Raw genomic sequence first — 24,621 nt, forward strand, 5'->3', positions numbered from 1 at the left:
TAATATAAAATACACCCAATTGTAGCAATTACAACTAATAAAGAATACTATAGGACTGACGCTAAGATCTATGTGACTGATTGGCGAGTGTAGTGACCAGCAAATTCTGTATGTATATTGTATCTGTGGCCACCCCTTGATGGTGCCCCTGCCATCATCATGCTTTGGGGCTGTTTTTCTTCAGCTGCCTTAAGGCGAAGGGAATTCTGAACCTGTCCAAATAGCGGTCAGTGTTAGCACGAAACCTTTAGCCTTCTGCTAGAAAGCAAAACAAATGTCATTATAGGAGGGTGTGCATAGTCGTGAAACCACCTTGTTTCTTTCACTTGTTTATTTTTACTTCCTCTCTCAAAATGATTTTTTTTCCTTTTCAATTGATATATACAGACTATAGGTCACATTAATGGTGGAAAAGGTTTTTGAAATGATTTATCTTGGTCCCATTTTTTTAATCATTTTTTTTACGTTGCCTGGCATTCGAGCAGGGGTTAGACAGCCCGGTTTTTCTGTTCACCCCTGTTCCCACACTTTTTTTTTTATAGCCACTGTATGCACAGACACATGTACACACCGCTAGCAATAGTGAACTTTCGCTACATGTGTCCCCCAATGGAGAGGCATGTAGTGTGTTCTCTCACAATGTACTACAGTGTGATGATGGCATAATGACTATTATGTAGTCATGTCATAATAGTAATAATGGCCACACGGTATACATAACACTGGGTTACAAAAAAAAATATTGATTTCATAAAGTTGTCTGTTTTTTTTCAACTGATTCATGACAATTTTCCATCGCTGAGTCCAAAATTGACATGCTTGTTCAGGTCCGGTTTTTCTACCAGCTTGTTACCTATTTATTAATCAAATGTTACAAACTTTGCTTATTGTAAATTGAATAGTAGACATTGATATAATATAGTAATAACTACTAATACAAAGTCCTGGCCAGTCATGTTGTAACATAATAATGACAATAATAATACAAGGAAAATATACATGTACATGAGCAACAAGTACAAGTTTGTTGTACTAATTTAGTAATGACGACTGAGAACTCATAATACAAATTTCCAACGTAATACATCAATGAATACTGCGTAGCCATGTAATGTTAATAACATAGTAATAACACAACAGTAAAAACATACTGCATATACTGTAGAAGAGCAACATACTCGTTTATTGAGTTAGTAACAAGTAGTAGTGATATTAATATAACGTAAGCTTGCAGGACTAAATACTACTGGAATTGTTGATTGTGCATTCTTTAAAAGATGAAAATGTTTGTAACAAAAACCGTAATCCTGATGGCTTCTATTCAAAATAATAATGAACACCATCTCATGTTGTACTTCGTAGAAAATGTGTGGGTTTTGATTAAGTAGTTTTCAAAGCCTACAGAGGAGTCACAGCCGTTGATTTGTGTTTTCGCCTCTTGTCACCGTGGATCCTGACAAAGACTTTATCATTTGGGAGCTGAATCCCCCACCCCCCACCAAAAAAAAAAAAAAAGAAAAAAAGTTGACATGCAAATACTGTATTCATATTCGAGGGAGATTGACCTGCAGGGTGCTTTGTTCCCCAAACACACGGCAGCTTCAGCGAATCACTGCTGACAGCCCAAATATGCAAATGTCCTCTCCACACGAAGATAACGACCAACCTGCCAACACACATCCCCGAAAGCCTATTGCACACACATACAAACAAAACACAACACACAGCTTTTTTTGGGTTTCTGTAAGAAGTGTTGAAAAGTGAAGTGGATTTAAAAAGTCTGTCTCCTCAAATGCTTTCACGTATTCCACTTGAGATTCTGGCTTTTCACCGGACCACAAATGAAGTCCAAATCTCGTGAGATGCAATTACTGGCGACTTCAGAAAACTCCACACGCCAAAAAAAGAAAAACACTGTGATCTTCTTTCCTCATTAAAGAGGATTTTCAGATCAAATATCACTTCTGTGTATATTGTAAGCTGTGGAAACAAAACAAAAAGCTTTGTATTGTGGGAGGCAATCTTTAGAATCTAAAGATGTATGTATTATGGTGTGTATTGTGCAAAACAACAAAGGTTTGGCTAAGGACCCCCGAAAATGTCACCAACGAAGAGACACGCTTACGAAGCACAGTTTAAACTGCAAGCTATCAGTTACGCGGAGGAACATGGGAATCGAGCAGCCGCAGCTGCGAGAGAATTCAAGATCAACGAATCCATGGTTCTCAAGTGGAGGAAGCAGGAAAACGAGCTTCGCCAAGTCAAGAAGACGGAGCTGAGTTTCCGTGGGGAAAAAAATACAAATAAAACGCAGAAACAAGGCGAGGTGCCCCGAGTTGGAAGACCAACTGGAGCAATGGATTAATGAGCAAAGAACAACCTTGAGAAGCGTCTCAAGTCACCATTCGACTGAGTGCAATAACTCTGCCACGTGTAGCAAGTGAGGAAGCTTGCCATCGTTCCGGTAGGCTTGACTAAGGAACTCCAACCGCTGGACATCCGTGTAAACAGGGCGTTGAAAGTGAAGTTGCGAGCGGCGCGGAAGCGATGGATGACAGATGGCGAACACAGTTTTACTAAGACTGGGAGGCAGCGCCGGGCGAGTTACACCACAATTTGTGAATGGATTGTGGATGCTTGGGCTAACGTTGTTGCACTGTTGTTCGAGCTTTCGTAAATGCCGGCATCATTTCTGAGAAGCCGCACGACAACGCGACTGACTCCGACAATGACGAGAGGGAACCTGGCGTGTTCGATTGAGAACTTGCCCACCTGTTTATTTCGGATACAGAAGATGAGGACTTTGATGGATTTGTAGATGAGGATTGATTAAAAAAAATAACGCGAGTACATTGTTAAATACTTCAATAAAGTACAACCGAACTCAGTTTTGCTCCCGCTGCCTTTTCAAAAACATTGTTTTAGCGTGCATGCATGCTACCGTATGTTTTACCATGCCTGCGCCCAATAATATGGTGCGCCTTATGTATGTGTTAAATACAGAAATAGACCCCGTAACTGAGACTGCGGCTTTTAATACGGTGCACCCTATTAAAAAACATGAAAATCCGGTATTTATTAAAAAGAATGCACCTTCGTTCATCTGTCAATGCCAGTGACATATAGTGACAGGCAGAACAATTAAATTCCCTTTAAAGTGAAGCCAAAAATGTCAAACCACAGACAAGTGTTGTTAACAAGCCAGTCAAATTTGATTGGAAAAAAACAAAAAAAAATCACTATATAAAATGAGACTTCCAAATCTTGAAAAATCAAAGTGTTCTCTCAGCTCTCAAGACGCTGCGGGTGTGGCCGCTGAATGCGCTGAAAACACACCTCGCTCAACTTTCAACTGTCAGTCAAATAGGTTCGTACATCTAGCCTATGCCTACACATCCTTATAGTCCTGCTCACCATAATTGGCACCCATGAAGTTTAAGTACTAAATGTGGAATAACTCCTGTTGAAAATGAATCAAGTGAAACAACATTTTTCTATAAATAATTTGTTTGATACAAAAGTGCAAATGATAACATTTTATGGACATAATAAACAAAAATAGAGCTTTTTGGCAATGCACATAAATAGTATGTTTACAGGCAATGAAGTCTTTAAGGAAAACAACACCCTGCCAAAAGTCAAGCATGATGGAGGGCTGCTTTGTGGGGCTGCTTTGCTACATCTGGTACTGTTCACATTTTGACATAATGAGACCAAGACTGCACCTAATAGATCAGCAATACACAGGGTGTTCTCAGAGGGATGTGGCCACTGAGTTTACTGCGTCACAGTGTCATCAGGTGGTGGCAACAGAAATACAGAGAGACTGGAAGGGTCACAGAAAGGCAGAGAAGTCGATCTCCTTAGAAATGTTTCGGAAGAAGTATTGGAAAAATTGAATAATACATTGGACGTGCATTCAAAGGTCAAATTAAGTTGACCCATGCAATGTTATACTGTATTGCGTTTGAGGGTCATCCAGAGATTTCACCTGAAGCCGAATATCTCAAACTTTTGGTGAGTAGTTTATGTGCTTTCGTTCAATAGATGTTGTGAGGTTGGGTTGGTGTTTAAAAGTGAGAGACCTTGGCAGGATCTGACATCAGCATTTTCCCTTTGATCAAGTTGAACATCTTCATCAGCTTTATGGACAGCTGCTTGGGACACTTGCTTGATGCAGTTAATCCATCACATTTAGCATCTCTTTCACTGGACTGTCATACCCTGCACTTTCTCAGGCAATCATATCACCCAGTGCAAAGCACTGAGGTACATTTCTTAATTAGCGACATCAGAGCCTCCAAAGTCAGAGTTAAACCACACATTATTTGGAAAAAACTATGGCTGAAACATTGTTATAATGTGTGATGTCAATAAATGTTTTGAGACTTCATACATATTTTAACTTTTTACTGTATGAATGACCTGGCCCGTCTGTCCGAAAACCCAAATGTTTACCCATTCCTTATCTAAACGATGAACTCCACAAGTGTCATTTGCTTTTTCTTTCTCTTGTTTTGTTTCATGTAAAAAGGCTCCAGTGAAAAGCCATTCAGCAGAAATGCCTCCTGTTTAATGGTGATAACTGGAGTTGTACAGACAGCAGGCCTTGACACTGTTTCACACTATTACAGGCACACCAGAAACGCATAAATTGACTCTTATTTAGGGATGGGCGAGTACCAATACCAGGTATCATCGGTATTGGCCCAATACCAGCTTTATTTCTCGGTATCGGGTACTCGTGAAGGCTGCCGATACCAGCCATCGACACTTAAGGTAAAGAAAAAAATCTGACATGGAGTAAGTCCTCCTCGCCAGTAGTTGGCACTGGAAGCGGGGATTAGACACATCATCGAATCATCATACGCATCAGAAAAAAGAGAGGTCTTTGTTTACATTTGTCTGTCAGTGTGTTAATTAAAATTTTAGGTATCAAAAGTACCAAGGTTAGAGTTAAACATGTCACTGTACAATGTAGCTAAAGGGGAAATAATAATAATAAAAGAAAAACCTAATGTAAACTAGAACAAGCTGATTTTAGTCTAGATGTGACGAGATCTGCCTCCCGGGCACAAGCAGTATACTCCCTCTGCACTTTTGTCACTGTGTCATCAAAGTACACAATAGTATGACCGGTTAAAATGAAACAGGCAACAAACAAGCCTCCCTTCCTCCTTATTCACAACGAATGAGTATCTACACCAATTTTTTTTATACATTGGTATTGCCACTTGTATGAAAGTTAAAAAGTTACTTTAAAAAATTGCTTTCACTGTCAATATAGGTTTTATGGTGGTGAAAGTTTGACACCAGGAACAATTTCCATTATTTCATTAACAGGAAAACTTGACCAGCAATCCAAAATAATTTATTTTCTTCGAAGGTTGCGTTTATTTTGGCCATTTATAACAACTTAAATCCAAATTTACCAGAATCGTATTTACTATACGTCCTGGAAAAAAGATCTGTGGGATCCATATGCACACACATACAACCCCAATTCCAATGAAGTTGGGACGTTGTGTTAAACATAAATAAAAACAGAATACAATGATTTGCAAATCATGTTCGATGTTATATTTAATTGAGTACACTACAAAGACAAGATATTTAATGTTCAAACTGATAAACTTTATTGTTTTTAGTAAATAATCATTAACTTATGGCTGCAACACATTCCAAAAAAGCTGCGACAGGGTCATGTTTACCACTGTGTTACATCACCTTTTCTTTTAACAACATTCAATAAACGTTTGGGAACTGAGGACACTAATTGTTGAAGCTTTGTAGGTGGAATTCTTTCCCATTCTTGCTTGATGTACAGCTTCAGCTGTTCAACAGTCCGGGGTCTCTGTTGTCGTATTTTACACTTTGTAATGCGCCCACACATTTTTAATGGGAGACAGGTCTGGACTGCAGGCAGGCTAGTCTAGTACCCGCACTCTTTTACTACGAAGCCACGCTGTTGTAACACATGCAGAATGTGGTTTCGCATTGTCTTGCTGAAATAAGCAGGGGCGTCCATGAAATAGACGTTGCTTGGATGGCAGCATATGTTTCTCCAAAACCAGTATGTACCTTTCAGCATTAATGGTGCCTTCACAGATGTGTAAGTTACCCATGCCATTGGCACTAACACAGCCCCATACCATCACAGATGCTGGCTTTTGAACTTTGCGTCCATAAGAGTCCGGATGGTTCTTTTCCTCTTTGGCCCGGAGGAGACGACGTCCACAATTTCCAAAAACAATTTGAAATGTGAACTCGTCGGACCACGGAACTCTTTTCCACTTTTCAACAGTCCATCTTAGATAAGCTCAGGTCCAGAGAAGCCTGCGGCGTTTCTGGGTGTTGTTGTTATTTGCTAAAACCAATAAAGTGGATCAGTTTGAACATTAAATATCTTGTCTTTGTAGTGTATTCAATTAAATATAGGTTGAACATGATTTGCAAATCATTGTATTCAGCTTTTATTTATGTTTAACACAACGTCCCAACTTCATTGGAATTGGAGTTGTGTTTGCTCCTGTGATTTTCCAATGCGTGATAAACAATGCAGCTAAACCTGCCTCCAATTAATATTGATGATCCTATAGTTGTATTTAATGGAAGACTGGCCGTGCTAGAACTATATTGGGAGACCCCAGAGATGAAATGGAGCCTTAAGCTTCATAATTAAACACACAAATAATTCTGATTGGCTGTGTCGGGGCTACAGATTAATTGCAGCTCCAAGCCATGCATCGTGTTTTGCTGTGCTATTGATGGAAGAGTCGGATAAGCCATAACTTAACTTTGGCAAAGAAAAAAAAAAAAGAAAAATTAATGACAAGATGCAGTGGTGAGCAGTAAGGTCCAGCAAGGCCTAAAGACATCATATCACATCCTACATTTACAACTTACATTTTCACATTTCTTCCATGAAATTGTGTCAATATAGTGATATTGATATTTACAGCTGCATCGCTTCCAGTACATATAAGTGGTAGTTAGATATTTGTATTATTATTATTTATTTATTTTTTAAGACACTCATATTTCAGCCTGTTAGGTGCGGCCATGCCAACCTAATCTTCTCAGGGCCTTCAAGATCAGTAATGCTTGCTCATGAAACTTAAACTATATTTGCAATGGGCCGTTTCTTTAACCATTCAGATTTTAAATTCGTCCTCACAGGCCCTCGATGATGTAAGTACTTTTCTGCCCTCTGATTGGTAGGTCAGAACAAAACTAGCAAAACACTGCTGTGGCAATGTGCACACGTTAGTACAGTTAATAATCAGCATCTGTGGTGAGTATGATGGCTTTTATTTATTTTTTAAAAATGTTTTTAGTCATGTTAATGGATAAATATTGATTCTGAACTCCTCCAGACGATTTACGTACAAGTGTGTGCTCTTATAGTTTTTTTGTGTCTAGTATTGATAATTTCTGTAATTGCGACGTGTCATGTATTGTAAACATAAGAGTTGGATTAAAAGGTACCAAATGCACAGCCAGCCACTTACAAGATGTCCATAGAATGTTAAAGTTGGCTTTCCTTGACTAGCCTTTCACTACTCCATAATGATGAAGTTCATGGGAACAGCCAAAGGTTTCCATTTGTCTTCAGCACAGAAAAGACACTACAACTCAACCCTCCAACCATTTTGCCCCCGTTTTCCTTTTGGCATCTCCATTCACACAGTGTGTTGTTTATATATATATATATATATATATATATATATATATATATATATATATATAGCACATGCACACCATTTGAATACACCCCATTGTGAGACGATGTTGGGCAACTCCCCAATGAGGTGAACAATAATCTTATTAGCAGGAGTTAGACTTTGATTTCCTGCCAGTGGCCGAGTTGCAGTTAGACCACCCCGCCAAAGACTCTTAGCAGGATTACGGGGGGGAAACATGATTTGCAGCACCACGGACAGCTCCTTTCACAACCGACGCTTCTGTGCATTTGTGGCGGCGTGGAATAAAATGGCGTGCCAGTTTTATCATTGCTTCTGTGCGTCGTATTCATAATTCACAGTGTTTGAAGAAAGACCTCTAATTAATGCAAAGATTACCCCTCAGCTAGGATTGGCATTGTTTAGAGTGATAATTTCTCATCAGACAACTTTAGGTACACCTGGACACACACACTAAGAGTTTGCCTTATTTAAGATAATGCTCAATTTCAAATGACGCTGTCAGTGATATTGTATTCTATAAACAATATGTTTATTAAGGTAAACGTGGGGTATAGGGATTGATCCCTGCCCTGAATAGGTACAGGTACATTTTATGCGTGTAAATTTTCTGTGTCCAAATACTTATGTCTTTCTTAACACTGTTGGTATAATATGTATAAAAGTCTTTAAATTGTGTGGTAGGGGTAGAGCAATCTAAAAAAAAAAAAAAAAACTTTTTTTTTTTTAATACCGTCTCTCTAATTCAAATTTCCACCTATTTCGGTTGAGTCTGGAACATATCGACCTGCGATTAACAAGGTTTCACACCTTGTTTACGATGTTGGTTACAGGCACATACTTAGATTCATAGAGTTTTGAGATGAACTGTGATGAAGAAGTTGAGTTGCGAGTTCAGGCTCTGCAGTGCTTATATTTCAGCAGAGCAAACACTTTACGGGTAATTTACCATCATAATCCATCTTTATCTTTATCTGAATCCTTGCAGTGTCATCACAAGTGCTTTTCGTTACCTTACGGCGAGAAGTGTTGCGACTCCTTGGCCGACCTTGTCCGCTTCACTCAGTCCTCTCTTAATTATGCTTCTGATTTCATCTTGCCTATTATGGAGGACACCTTCTGCAAAGGAACACATCGCCGCCTCTTGCAATACTTTCGTGTGGTCTGACATCAAACCAAATGGCGATGCCACAAAGGCCGCTTCCAAGGAAAAAAGTAAATTCTGTTTCTGACAGGTGCTTTGAAAAGATGACAGCGTTTACCTGACTGGAATGTAATTGTGTGTGTGTGTGTGTGTGCCAGTGTAGATGAATGGGCCATGATGGGAACAGGCTATTATTCTTGACTTGACAAGACTGATTGCTTCAGAATAGCACAAACCACAGTGGAGTCTGTGCACAGTCCGTTCGGGATGCTCTTCTGTTTTGGGAATTATTATTGTCGAATACCTATGAATTGCGTTTTTTGTGCTGTTTCTGTAAAACTCTAAGATTCCAAAGGATACCGCTAATGTGTCTAAATAGGAATTGGTATCAAGGAAGTACAGTGAAGTGAATGAACCCTGCAGGAAAGAATCTCTTAACTTCCACTAACAACCTAAGCTAAAATGACCTCCTCCTTGACAAAATGTTTGTCTGATGTATCATTTCAACATACAGTGAACCCCCTCATGTACACTATTCGACCTTCGCCTATTCGCAGATTTTTTTTTTTTTTGGGTGGGGTGGGAACGCAACTATTTGCTGTTAATATGCTCACCCCAAAGACATGTCTAATATAAAGCATATTTCTTTGGTGCTATCTTGTGGCATCTAGGTGTCAAGGATCTATGTTGAAGTAAGGGGAGGATCTTCATTTAGTTAGGCCATAGCCTTGTCGAACAGAAAAAAGTGCTTTGCTGCCATCTTGTTACAAACCTTTTCAGGTGGTTGGAAATACTCACAGAGTTAACTATTTGCGGCAGGGCGATGGTCCCTGTAAGTTGATTGAGGACTTTTTAAAGAAATTATACAGTATTATACATTGTGACGTCTTTTCTGATCTGGCTAGGAGTGATAATTTTATCAAATACGGTTCCTTAACGGTTGTCCTGGTCCTGCAAATATTCAAAGCATGTTGTTTTCCCCCTAAGACATATTTTACTTACTCAAATGAAGTATTATCCAAAGATGTGTTGCTATGACAACCTGGCAAATCCAATTGATCCATGTTGCTTCTCTGAACAAGCCTTTAACACTGCAAACTGCAATATATCGAATTTAGACATGAAGGCGAGGACAAATCAGCTGACCTCCGTTAGCCTGTTTAGCTTGTCTTGTGGTCAATATTTCCTCGACCGGCTAATCATTTCCCACAGTTCCTTTCCATCGCAGCGTGTGTGGCGGGGCCGCAAAGCCCCCGTAGATCAAACTCGTGATGAGATTACGATCCACTTTAATCAAGACGCTCAAGTCACGGATGGACCTGGCTTGTAGGGGCGCCAGGTTATCATTTGCACTGATAGCTTTTTTTTGGGGTGGGGGGCAAAACTCTCCTCCTGATGTGATTGGATGACTGTGACGGTGGTGAGTGGAGCAGCGGTTCCTTATAATAGTTTTCTAACAGGGCAGTCAGTGTGAGCCATTATTATGAACATTGTGCCCACCTACTGTCTATCTTTAATCATGCCATTGCATTGAGAGGTGTGAGAAGGCTTTTGTTTATGCTAAGACAAGAGTCGGGGGTCCTAATCATTTAGTTGAAATCAAAGTATAGATTCACATTACAGACAGCTCAGTTCCGAGGTTCTGGGTTCGAATCTCTGCTCCTGTCTTCATGTGTGAAGTGTGCATGTACATGCTGTGCTTGCGGGGGCTTCCTCCCACATTGGTTGAATGTGAGTGTGAATGGTTGTTCACCTAGATGTGCCCTGCGATTGGCTGGCGATTCAGTCCAGGGTGAACCTGAAAATGGATGGATGGATGGATGGATGGATTCAGAATTTAGAATTTGAATCTTTTTATTGCACAGTTACAATAGACTCCATCTGACCTTTATCCAGATTTGCACTCAAATATAATCAGTTCTTTCTGAGCCCATGCATCATCATCGATCACGTTTCATTGAAATCAGTTATTAAATTTTTTTTCTGTAAAAAGGAATGAACTAAAGAAACAAAAATGGTGATCATGTCATAATATAATAATAATAATATAGGTAGGTAATATTGTCTGTCCTTGATTGACACTGTGTTGGAGAGGTATTCTTTGAACAGTACAGTGAACCTCCACTATTTGCGAGGAATTGGGACTGAGTCCAGCCACAAATAATGAAAATAGAATAAGTGGAAGCTCCTTCTCTCGCTTCAACATGTTTCCTTAGCAGCAAAATGCCACAAGATGGCCACAAAGCAACATTTTTATATTAGACATGGCTTTTGTCTGAGCACAAAACCAGGAGTCGGTGAGTTTTTCGGCAAATAACGGAGTCTGTGAATAGGCGAATTCGCTACAAGGTGCTATTTCTGGTTCAGTATGCAGAGCCGATGTGTGACGGGAAGCAGTGCTGGTCAGATTTAAACACATACGCTGACATTAGCGTATCCTCTTGCAGTGCCTTCATTCTGGAAGCTGCAGCAGTATTCTCTACAGTCTCCACTTTGCTGCAGTGTGCCCTCAGTCTCGTCTGTCTTAAAATATATCTCCCTATGCCGCGCAGACCCTTATTTTCCTCCATTGTTCTTGGGTTCAATGCGCGTTTTCTCGCAGCTGCTGAGGCAGTGCCATTTTGAAATGGAGAACCAAGCATCAAAAACCGTGCAGTATGTTATTGTGGCTGTAGTCCGTACACCTGACAGGTAAAACTGAACATGATTATCTTAATAAACGCAGAATTTTTGATACACTGGAGCTCATCAGATTGTGCAAGTGTACCTAATGTTGTGGCCATTGAATGTGGTATTTCCGACTTAATTTTGAGTGCATCATTGCCTCTCTCGGTTGGTGCAGGTAGGGATAGATTTATACTTAGCATTTTGCCCCTAAACGTCTCTCACCGCAAGATGTGGGAAGGTGAGGGTGGTTTTAGCATCCAAAAAAACGTGGCTTTTTTTGTAACCTGCTGTGAATTTTAACCTGCCAATGCTTCATTAATTCTGTTGGATTTAACAAGCTTTATATTGGCTGGCTGTATTTAACAACTGGGGAAAACAATACAGTGCTTACATCCCACAAAAGCCGAGTTGTCTTTCTCGTAAATGCAGCGGAAAGAAAGTGCACGGCTGGAGGGCAAACCTTGGGTCATAAACTGCTTAATTGTGTTTAGTCTGTGTGGAAGGACACGCACACACACACTTAAATTCACAAATCCGCATGACCTTCATGCAGCTTTTAAGAGAGTCTGTGAGAATTCTGGTTCATACAGAAGCAATGAGGATTCTACGCTTCTTGTTGAATGTAAAATACAAACAACCTCTTTGGGACTCGCATTATCTGTACTCATGGAGTCTGCATAAGTAAAAACATTAGCTGCGTGAAAAATACACTCATTATACACAAGAGTTTTGATCGAGCCATGACTTACAAGAGCTGAATTATTATGAGTGTTGTGTGCAAATAAAGCAAAGATTCCAAACCAAAATGGCATGCATCCTGTTTGTTTTAGTGCATGGGTTTTTGAGACTTTTCGTGGGTCTCCTCAAATCGACCAAATTTCATGTTGCTACTAAGTGAAACTGGCTTCAGGTGCTGAATTTTCAACATTGCTACAGGAGGTGCTATCAAGTCAGTTTATGTAGCGCACACCTGCTGTCAGAGCTGTTTTTGCCACCATGCTCAGCCTACACAAAAACTCTTAATTCTTTGTAATTTATCGTTGCCCATCTGTCTATTACAGTTATTCTCAATGTGCTCCCTGTAGTGGTACATATTAAAAAAAAAATTTTTTTTAAATCACTGAATTAAATTGAGTTGAAACTGTGCATTAAGCGTTAAATAAAAATAAGAAAAATCATACACAGTACATTTGTAAAGTACAGTTCACTTGTATTTAACTTTTAAGTATAATACATTTACTGTTTGTTTTAAAATGTATTTATTTATTTAGCATTTAACTTGTGTGCAATAAATTTGAATGGAATCATTATTTCCGTGAATTTTTTTCATTTTTCTATATTAGGTAAAGTGTTAATGTGCATAATGTTACCATGGCTTACAGTAGTAGCAGTTATTGTTAGTAATAGTTTTGATTAACACTTAGGCCTACTACGCTACTGTCCTTTAATGGTCACGACGGTAGTACTTAGTGTTTTTGTAGGTGGTCCTTGGTGTAAAATGTTTGAGATCCGCTGTTCTAGTATATGTGGTTGAATTTAGGTAGCAATTGGCTTAAACTTCTATGACAAGTTAGTTAGTGAAATGCCATTCAAAATCGACAAATTGAAACTACAACAGATTCAAACCAAAACGACGGACTTCCTGTTTGTTTTACAGCATTGGTCCTTGAGACTTTTTTTGTGGCTCTGCTCATGATAGACATGTCTGCTAAATGTCTAAGTTGCTCAGGGAAACTTGCTTTGGGGCTGAATCCCCCCCCCCCCCCCCCCCCCCAAATAAAATAAATAAATAAAAATTTGGTGCGCATATCCCTGTCAATTACGACATAAATGTTTAGCGGTATTAGCATGTCTGATTTTAAGTATCTGAGTATAAGAAAGCCCTCAAAATTTGGCCACAATGAATGAAAATATTCTTTCAGAAGGTACTGATTTAAGGAATACAAAAAATGCCAGTCTCTTACCGTCCCATGCATCTTGTCCTCCAAATCCTGATTTATCCTCTGCAGAGCTGCATAGCTGTTCTGGATTCTAAAGAAACAAGTAAAAGAATTGCGCCATATTAGAATGCAAAGCACAACGTACTGTATGAAGAGCTAATAGCGGTGCGCTGTGTATGCACAAATAAACTTGTAATCTTTTCGTACATTTATTTTTACAAAGGCAAAACTTCAATTGCAGCGTTTCAATGGCTGAGATTTGTGGCATATGGTGCATTATTGACTCAGATATGAATGTAAATCTGCTCCAAATGAAACAAAGTGAATTGATGGTTTGCTCAAGTAGGAACGGAGGAGGAATTATGTGTAAATATTTAATGATCAGACATCAGTAAGCTTGCGCAGAGCGCCTGAGCTCTGTTTTCTTTTATTACTCTCTTAGAATAAATAAATAAAATAAGTCCTACGTTTGTCTCTTTTTATGTGTTTGTGTCTCGACTCCAAGGTTCTTTAGTAGCACGCATAAGCACAAAAAGAAGGGGGCCACACTTGTGATCTTGGGGTGGTGTTATTCTTTACCACCCCCATCCCCTTGTCCCCTCCCTCCTTTAGGTACCTTGGTGTTGTTTATGAATCCATGAATCAGCCGTATAGACACAGACGATGGAGTAACGACCTGAGAGAGATTTGAGAGGGTAAAGGAGGCGAGTCAATGAACAGAGGGGCGGCGGGTGGGGACGAGGTGTCGTTACTCAATTGATGAAGATCAAACAAGTGCCGGAAGAGTGGCCATTACGGCACTGAGTTCTCATTTGCAACGAGCATTAAGAGGAGTGACTGTTAGGCTCTTAGTGCTCCTTGATGATGGAAGATTAAACTGTATAATATCAATCCCTTCCTCCCCCCACTCCGATGATACCATCATGTGGCTAAATTTAACTTACAGACAGCGAGGAAAGCGCTTATCTCTATTTCCTCCACTGAGACTTGATACTTCTATTAAATGAAATCGAACAAGTCGTCCGACAGCATGCAGCTATGCAGTCAAATACAATGGGCCCTATATTCGTGACCGACGTAAATCTGGCGTGGCGGGCCGCCCGAATGTGTGCCAGGGTCGGGTTAGACTAGTGATGGTCATTTTGTAGACCAGCGCAACTCGGCAGTTCCGAGAGTGGGTGGGCTGCACCTCTGTGGATGCGTTTACAGCCGACTTTATTTGCTGCCAATCAAAGCAGCTCCTCTCATCCCCTTTAAATGTGATGCAATGAATCTCTGTGCGGAAGAGGATGGCACGTAACGGCAGCGATCCGTGGGTGAGTGGAGCATTTTCACTGGTCTTGGCTGGTGTGGCAACAGATAATGTGAGCGGGTTTCCTTATTATATACAGAATGGGATGGTGATAACCACTGGCAACTTAAATATGCCCGCGGACCTCAGTATCTGCCTGCCTGTGCTCCAATCATTCATTCATTCATTCATTCATCTTCCGTTCCGCTTATCCTCACAAGGGTCGCGGGCGTGCTGGAGCCTATCGCAGCTATTTCCGGGCGAGAGGCCGGGGTACACCCTGAACTGGTCGCCAGCCAATCGCAAGGCACAAAGCAACAAACAACCATTTGCATTCACTTTCATACCGATAGGCAATTTAGAGTCTTCAATTAACCTACCTTGCATGTTTTTGGGATGTGGGAGGAAACCGGAGTACCCGGAGAAAACCCACGCAGGAACGCAGAGAACATGCAAACTCCACACAGGCGGAGCCAGGATTTGAACCCCGGTCCTCAGAAATGTGAGGCATATGTGCTAACCAGTCGGCCTGTCGTGCCGCCGTGCTCCAATCAAATTAATCAAAATCTCGTTAGGCCAGCGGTCTACCTTGCACCATAATTTAGACATCTGAGCAGGTGTAAGTTTAGAGTGACTATTTGCTACTAAATTGTCACTCGGTCAGGCACATCTCCGAGGACACACCCTCGCTACGCCGGAACGCCCAGCTTGGCGCACCCAGGTCTGCCAAATTGGCAAACACGTCCATTGAATCTTACATTTGCACAAAAATCAGAATCCGCTGTCTTTTCCACCCCGCCGCAGACGTGCCGTCTACGAAAATATAGCCCAATATGTTCAGCGAAGTTGGTCTACCACAGTCCTAAAGGCTTCATTAACTGTAAAACTGTAATTCGCAAGCTCGGGTCCAATGACCCTTGGGGGTCCGTAAAATAAAAAATGCATTGACTTCATTTTAAAATCACATTTATTCTATGTACAGTGGTGCCTTGAGATATGGGTTTATTTCATTCCATGAACACGCTCGTAACTCAAAACATTCGTAAAAGAAATCATCCATTGAAATGAATGGAAATGCTATTAATATGTTCCCGCCTTCCCCCAAAGACCCCATTTTTTTGTTTTTAATAAGGAATAAATAAATAAATATGAGCTATCTTCGCCATTGTCCTATTTTCTTTTTTTTTTGTGGGGCAGTTCAATGCCTGGGCCCCCCAAGGGTTCTAGAAATGCCACTGCCTGTAAGGCATATAGTACTATAGTACTTGGACGCACCTGCGCAGCTTCTCCGTAAACTTCTCCAGCTCCTCCTGGGCCCGCCGCAGTTCTGTCTCCAGGTACTGGCGGGTGGAGTCAAACTCGCTCTCCACCATCTCTAGCTTGTGCATGGTGTACGACAGGCGCTTGCGGAGGTCCTCCTTGTGGTCATGGAAAGAGCTGAGGAGTCAAAGCGTTAGCGGGGAGTTAGGAAGTTGTTCATTTAAGAGAAGAAGAGAGGTGGAGTGAACATGAAGGTGTGTTTTTTGTTGGTGGATGGAGTGTAATCCAGTCTGGAAGTGAGACAAGAGCGAGAGGTACCATGCAGGTGATGGATGAACGAGGAATACTAATCAGGAATCATTCACAGGGAGCCAGCAGGGCTGGGAAACAAGCTCCCAGAGATGTAAAGGGGAGGTGAAGTTCTTCGAGAATAGAAAATAGCCTGGCTGACCATATGCAAGTCATTGAGATCACCACTTTTTGTTCTGTTTACTACGTACACCTGCACAACCTAATGAGATCCAATATGAGTGCCATATCAAACACTGTGTCTTTCCAAAGCTATAATGCTCATTTTCTATTAGCGCTGTCAGAAAGTTAATAGTTAACAATATGTTTATTATTGTGCTTGTGGTTTGCCATGGTTTACAACTCTACTGCATCACACTGAGAACCGTGCCTAAGCTTTTGCAGGGGGCTACGTTATAAGCACTTGATGCAGTGCGCTTTCATGCAACAAGAGGAGGCTCAGGTAGTGCTGACCTTTGCCACGCCTTACCCTTGACCAAGCCATTTTGTGCTTGCGCCCATGAGCGCACCGACATCTTGGCGCATCCGATAGGAGAGATGGTGTCGTTGGGATTTCAATTTGCAGCAAGACACATTGGCGGGGTAAAACAGTGACAAAAATTAATGCGACATCCTCCCGTCCTAAGCTCCGAGACACGTGACGGCTGACGTACGGTTACGTGGTGAAAAAGAAACTGCTCCCTGCTCAGCCTGAAGTACACCTCGACGCGGTCTTCAGGTAGCTGTGGCTCACAGACGAGCCTAAACTCCCCCAGATCATGGCATGCCATTGGAATTGGAGGAACCCATACCCTTCTTTTAACTCGGTTGTTCTTAACCTGGGTTCAATCGAACTCCAGGGGTTCGGTGATTCAGTTTCAGTTTGACGGAGGACAAGACAAACGCAGTATGTGTGTGTGCCTGTCTTTCTGTGAAGCATTTTCACACAGCATTTAGCAGGGCGCGGCACGCCACGGACAAACCCGTGAGTTGAGTATGTGCTGCGAAGACGGGACGACGTCGCGAGGCTCAATGTGAGCGTTTGGCGGCGCTGCGCCTCGAGTTGAGTTGAGGGCAGCGATGCTGTGGCGTCAGACGGTGCATCCAATAGGAGAGCGGAGTGATTGCAGGTCACTTGATACGCCAGCGCACTGTAGCAGCCGGCTAACTGACGTGCCGATGTGGCGGCCATGTTGGTGTGGATCAACGTTCCAATCAAAGGCAATACTTGGACATTGAAAATAAGTAAGAGCTTGCTCATTTCTCAACCAATTTTCATGAGCTTTACATGTTGTCGATGTCAAAGCATTTGCTATTAATACAGAACATTTAAAGGATATTAAAAAAATATTCTTACCAATGTTAGGTTATTCCCAGTTCCCTTGCTGTGATTGTACGGCATTGTGAGCAAGCGTATGCAGCACAAGTGCAGGCATCCTCGTTATTTTGGTTTTCATGCCATCCACAAGCACGGAATGCACTGACACTTTGCCGCTACTGGCTTAACATCACCGCAGGCCCACAGCTCAAAGGGGTGTGTTGTATCAAGCTTTTGTTTCTATCTATGACAGCAATACACAAACGGGGTGGGAAAAGGATCCAAGCTACTTCACCTACTTCCAAATATGAGCAAGCTTGCACTGAATGTATCTTAGCGAAGCATCATTTGAAAAGACGTGTTGTCATTGTACTGGTATGTGTGCAAATGTTTGGCCACTTACAATAAGATCTCAAAGACTCTGGATTTGTGTAAATAAAGTGAAATGGGGAAGTACACATTCCAAAATGTCAATGTTGTCGTTTGTAACCTGCCACATGGTTGTGACATAACAGCAATAACATGAAGCACTCAGTTGTCCACTATCTGCCAGTGTCGCTGTTTAATTTGCTTTAATTCAGTCAGCGCAAGTGGCCTTTGACGTTTCCGTAGTTTGACGGCTAATACGCGACGTGAAGCGAGGATGACAAATGGCTATGAAAAGATGCCACATTAGCTTTTAATGGCTTTTTAATGGTGGCGACCCCCCACGGTGAATTCCTTTTTGTTGTTAGCCCCAATGAACGGAATGGTTCCCCACTCCCACTGATGAGGAACATGATGACTCGTCTTACCTTCTTTTTTGATGTTTGCAACCATTTCTCTGGCTTTTGAGGGCTGTTTTGCCAATGTATATCTTTTTCATAGCTTTGTGTCTCCCTCGGCTCACGTGTGTGATGTAAGTTGCTGCTGCTGCTGCTGCCAAGATTGAACACTAACCATAAAGCAAATCTCTTAAGTTTTGCCTGGGGAGGCAGACAGGAGTTGGCTACCTGCGATGACCCTGGTGAGAGAGCAGAGAGGGGAAACACACACAAACAGCTTTTGAAGTGACACACATTTGGCAGAACATTTTGTTCTGTTGAACAAAGATGATTTGTCTTTGTTTGTGTGCATTCGGAAAAGCAGCACTCTTGCAGCAGAGCACAGCAGCGGGTACAATTGAATAGAGGATGCATCTCTTCCAGTTAAATTTCCCATTGAAAATATTCATGCTATAATCCAAAACATGCACAGACCTCCCCCAAATCCTAAAAAAATATGGAATAATGTAGAATCTTAATAGCTAAAAATACTTTCAGTTCATCTGGATCCACGGAAACAAAACGTATGGAGTATTGAAAGAAAGAAAAAATATGAGAATAAACACAGAATATTACAAGAAAAAGAATGTGGACAAAATGTGTTATGATAAAAAAAAGTAGTAACTTTATTAGAATAATTCTAAATAATAAAAAGAAAAAAATCAAGAATCATGCTGCATTACTACGTGAGGGAAAAAAAATTTTTTTTCAAGAATTAAGTGAGATTAAAAAAATACTTTGGTGACAATGAAGTAATATCATGAATGAAGGTGTAATAGTATAAAGAAAAAGAACATTTTTATTTTAGATATATTTTTAACATTTTATTAGAAGTTGAGAAGTTGTTGCACCATATGAGAAAAGCAATATTTTTATTACAATGAAATTGTAAGAAAAAAATGCAATACGTTGAGGATTTTTTTTATTTTATAAGAAATAAGTTGTAATATTATCCGAAATCCTAAAAATATTACAAGAAAAAAGTTGTAATATTTTAAGGAAAAAGTCAAAATTTTATGAAAATAAAGTTGTAACTCTCTAAGAATAACGTGGTAATATTGGAAGGGGAAAAATGTAATTTTATGACAGTTAAGTTGGAACATTACATGGAAAAATTCATTATTTTTATTTTATGGTTTTATTTGTAATACTCTTAGAATTAAGTTTTAATTTTATGATCAATTGTTGTATTATAAAAAACGGCAATTTTACAAAAATGAAAGTTGTAAGGAAAGGTTGTAGTATTTGGAAAAAGTGGAAAAAGCTATATTTTTATGCAAATAAGGTGGTAATATTTCAAGAAAAAAAGTCATATTGTGAAAAGTCTTGATTTTTACAATTATAAAGTACGAACATGTTGTGGGATGTTGTGTTTCATTTTATGAAAATTGTCAATATTTGAAAAATGTCAGAATTAAGTCGAGAACAAGTGTTGTAATTTTTTGAAAATGAAGTTGTAATATTACAAAGAAAAACTAAATTTGATGGGTTTATTTTAAAATGAGGGAAAAGAAGAGGGTATTATTTAAAAAAAGAAAGTAAAGAAGAAAAAAAATTTTTACAAAAATAATGGACAAAATAGTTGTAATATTGTTTGTAACATTTTACAATAAAGTCAGAATCTCATGAGGAAAAATTCATAATTTTAATAGACTTAAGTTGTAATATTGCGAGAAAAAAAGTCAGAATATGAAGAAAATTATAATTTAATGAGGCTTAAGGGAAAAGTCATATTTTTATGAGAATAAAGTTTTAAGCAGTTTAACAGTTGAAATACTATTGAAAAACAACAACTTTGTCAGATATATATATATATATATATATATATATATATATATATATATATATATATATATATATATTAAGGAAAACGTTATACTTTGAGGAAAATAAAATTGTAATATAAGGAAAAAAATCATATGTTTTGAGGGAAAAAAATAGTAATTTGACATTCATAAAGTTAATATATATATATATATATATATATATATATATATATATATATATATATATTAAAGTTTCTGAAAAAAATAGTCGAGGCGACTTTACACTTGTTTCTCAGTATGGTCCAATGTGTCCCTGGTAAAGGAGTCATCAGGTACTAAGATGATGAAAATGTAACAACTTACTGTCTGGTGACATTCAACATCGAAATAAGCGCCGGAACATGTTCAATAGGATTTATGCATTGCCACCAACATTTACAGGCGGCGTCAATGAAAGAATAACTACTCATAATTCAAAAAAACCTGATTGTATGTCAAACATTGTTGACAGGATGTTGAACAGAAGCTGACCTAGGCTAACCTCCTCAAATGAATTACAAGACAGAAAATACATTTTTCTCCTTCAAGGCGCCATGGAAAGAGGCACGCAGCCTGCAGACATATTGAGCTATTGACTGGCTGAGCGCGTAGGTTATTCCTCAACACATCAGCGTGATGATCAATGTGTGCGCGTGCATCTGTTATCCTGCCTCGTGTGAACCCGTCATGAGCTAACATAAAAAAATAAAGTAAACCTTTCCCGTTGTGCGCCTCGCTTTATGCAACTCCAATTTATGAGCCGTGTGCATTTAAATTGTCCAATAGAACATGCCCTCGAGCGACCCTTGTGAGGATAAAGCGGTGCAGAAAATGGATGGATGGATATTAGAAATCTTTTGTTTTGTTTTGTTTTTTTTGCCTGAGCACAAAGCAGTGAATTGGTTAAAATATATATATATATTTTGGTCCAATTAGGACTAATTCAACTCCTGTACTTAAAATAAAAACACAACTGTATCCTCGTAACATTGCTTGACTTTTCCTGAAAAAAATAAGACTTTCTTGCAATAGTGTAATTGTAATTTGCCTGTTCTGTCAATTGTTTTTGACTTTATTTTTGTAACAATTTAACATTTAAACAATATGGAGGTATCCTCCTAACATTGTCTTTTTCTCATAACATTACAACTTTTTTAACATAGTAATACTACAGTACTTTTTAACTTGTAATATTAGTCATTTATACTGATAACTTTGCAAATTCTTTCTTGTAATATATTGTAATACATTAAAGACCCTGTAAAGAGAATTCCGAGATTTGCTTCTAAATAAGTGAAACATATTTGAATGTAATTGCTGAAAACGGGGCACACTTGGTCCGGCATGAGAACTTGAGAGCCTTCGTTCACATCAGTGGTTATCCGGCGCTATTGCAATGTGCAGTTAGCTAGCTAGCGAGCCATGTTTGCACCTCAAAAACGAAAATCCATCTAACCTTCAGATGGTCCACTCGTGTCACAGAGGCAAAGATGAAAGGGAAGAACAGGGGGAGAAAAAAGTCAAGTCTGACATGGACCAGGGCTTCAGACTCGTTTTAGAGCGCCTCGTTGTTGTGATGTGAAAAATCCTGCAACGACACCTGAGGATTTCTTCCATCCACTGAAGTCTGTGAGTGGATATAGTTTCGCAACTCAAACATGAAGGGATGTGTAGTCATAATAAACATGCTTGTAACATCCATTTTTCAACGGTGTGCTTTCACACATTCACCGAACACGCCCACAGAATTTGACAGAGGAGACTAGTGCTTGAATTCTTTACGATATTGAAGCCTTTTGTATGCGCATCGATTTTTTTTTTTTTCTTTTCAATCATTCCAACTTGGCAGCTTTGTTAATAACACTGTTCTCTGTGGTTTGTCAAATTACAATTTTTAATTTACAGGACTTTTTCTTGAGAAAATCATATCCTCGTAACATTGCCTGCAAAATTGTCTTTTTCTCCCCCCCCCCCAAAACAAATGTGACTTTTTTTTACTTCTTTTCTGGTAATTACAACTTTATTCATTGATAACAGAACAAAATATAGGACTTTTCTGGGGTGGGTGGGGTGGGTATGACTGTGAGGCAGCAGGTTGTTTGAGTGGTTAGCACATCCGCCTCATATTTCTGAGGTTGGGGGTTTGAATCCGGGCTCCGGCCTTCCATGTTATCCCCGTCCTTCATGTATTTCCTCCGGGTGGTCCGGCTACCTCGCGCATTCCCAAAACAAAAGTAATCGGTACAGAAAATGGGAAGAATGGATGGATAATATGACTGTACCCTTTTAACATTGCAAGTTTTTTTAAAAGTTAATATTCTGACTTAATTCTCACATTTTACTCATACTTTACAATATACATACTACTACATACATACTGTATAATGCATATAATACATACATACAACATTTCACTTTACTTTAAACAGTGAGAAACGATTTGCTTTTCCAAACATTTCCAGTAAAAACAGCCCGCGAGACATTTCAGCAAGTCTTCTACATCTTCTCTTGAGCAGCCAAGTAAGCATAAAGGCAAAAATACAAACCGGCGTCGCCTGCAGCACAACTTTTATCTTCTCCCGCAGAGTGGCGGCGTTGCGCTTCGACGACAAACCCGAGTCGCGCATTTTTGCTGGCCTGTCGCCTTTCCTTAGCGGCGTCGCGAATTATTATTTTTAATCTTCCTCCGACACCGGCTAGGGAAACAATGCCGGTTTCTGGAAGCGCTGCGAGTACACTTGCTATATGGCTCTTCTTATCTGTGCAGACCCAGAGGCAGAGCCAGCAAGACGACACAAATAGTTGCTGAATTGCAAAAGAAGTGTGGTTGCGCGCACACACACACACACACACACACACACAACTCCCTACAGTGTGTATCATCTCCCAGGGGGATCAACGACAGCTTGCTAGTTCAGGTGCTGTTTGGTGAGGTAAACACGCAGAGGAACAAGTCTTAAGTCCTCTCTAAAGTCCTGATGGGATGCTGCGGTACAGTATGTAAATGAGCCTCACGCTTCTTTCCTCAATTATTAAGCACATTAAGACGACAAGTATGCACAGCGAGTACAAACACTTACGAGTGAGACAATCCGCGCACATGACGCGAGCTGCTTGTTTTTCCTGCACGTTTTACTGGAATCTGCTTAACTTCCGTAGCAACTAAACGGTAACAAGGCTCCTTCTTCCAGGTGGCAAACGTACGCACACCTCTGTACTTAAGTAGGGAAGCACAAACTCTGAAATGTACATAAGTGAAAAAGTATTTTTTTTTTTTTTTTTTATTGTGTATTATATACAATACCTGTTTTGATAAGTTGGCATAATGAACAAAACTGCAAGCAAAATAGTTTCCCCCTTGTGTTTAACTCCGGATTTTTTTGCTATCAAAATCAATTTTCTTGTGAACTTACTAACAAAACAAATACTATCTGTAATCTGTACAACTCGGTTGATTTGTAAACAATACATATTTTTGTGATTGGAAGTAAAAATACAAAATTAAAGCAATGTGGTTGCACAAGTGTGTCGCGTTTGTGCCAAACATACATTTTGGAATGACGGCGCAAAGGTTTAACCTTGGTTTCATTGGACTACCTGTATAGCACATTTCCCCTCTTGTGTTTGAGAGATTCTGCTTTACTTTCATTGCTTCGCACCATTGCCTGCCTCAGGAATAACTGAAATCTGGAATGGAAAAAAATAATAATGCTCTTTTGAACCCACTAAAGGCCACCGGCATCTATCTTTGATTTACAGCGCCGAGGCTTTACAGCGGCCGTAGGTTGATTTACTCGTAACGAGCCGCGGGAGGTGAGCAAGATGTTCTGCTCTGCCGTGACCAAAATGACCATTTAAACTTTAATGGGCCGGCGCGCCATCCGCGACGGAGTTCGGCCGTTATGTCAACAACTCGCATAGCCACAGGTGCCACATCCACTGCAAGCAGTAAATCTTTATTTTGCAGCATTTGTAGCTTCTTTTAACCAGAAATGCATGGTCCACTCCTAGACTAATGTTTTTCATTTTTATGTTCAAAAAAATCTCATGGCACACCACCAAACAAAAAGTCATAAAACGTATAGCGTGGTGCCTTAAGATGCAAGTTTAATTTGTTCCGTGGGTACACTTTGTACTATTGTACTATATAAAAACAGAGTCATAACATTATTGAACTGAATTCAAAGAATTAAAACAGTTTGTGCATCATGATTTAATGCTGTAATCCAATTCATTGTGCTGCTCCTTCTGGTGTGCCCACCATGGCCACTGGGAGGCATTAGCGAAGAGTAGTACTTCTACTGCTGTAAGTGGCCCTGTGAGATGCTGTACTAGAGATTGCTACCAAATTTGAACCACGTCAGGTTACCAGACTTCCTGTGTATGCCGCGATAACAAGCAT

At 39.9% G+C, this 24,621-nt stretch overlaps 1 protein-coding gene across 2 annotated transcripts in view; it reads right to left on the reverse strand.

Annotated features, from left to right (window-relative positions):
* The window catches only part of LOC133413185 (brain-enriched guanylate kinase-associated protein), a 46,627-nt gene that overhangs the window by 15,188 nt on the left and 6,818 nt on the right, over positions 1–24,621 (reverse strand). The window contains exons 2-3 of one of the 2 annotated variants that reach the window (XM_061697223.1): positions 16,021–16,182; positions 13,479–13,545 (exon numbers count right to left, since the gene is read on the reverse strand). In XM_061697223.1, the coding sequence (XP_061553207.1) occupies positions 13,479–13,545; positions 16,021–16,182 (229 nt within the window). The remainder of the gene's footprint in view (positions 1–13,478; positions 13,546–16,020; positions 16,183–24,621) is intronic. The other variant, XM_061697224.1, reaches the window with a different exon arrangement.

The sequence above is a fragment of the Phycodurus eques genome, chromosome 14 (genome assembly GCF_024500275.1).
Source record: "Phycodurus eques isolate BA_2022a chromosome 14, UOR_Pequ_1.1, whole genome shotgun sequence".
In the NCBI taxonomy this organism is placed as follows: domain Eukaryota; kingdom Metazoa; phylum Chordata; class Actinopteri; order Syngnathiformes; family Syngnathidae; genus Phycodurus; species Phycodurus eques.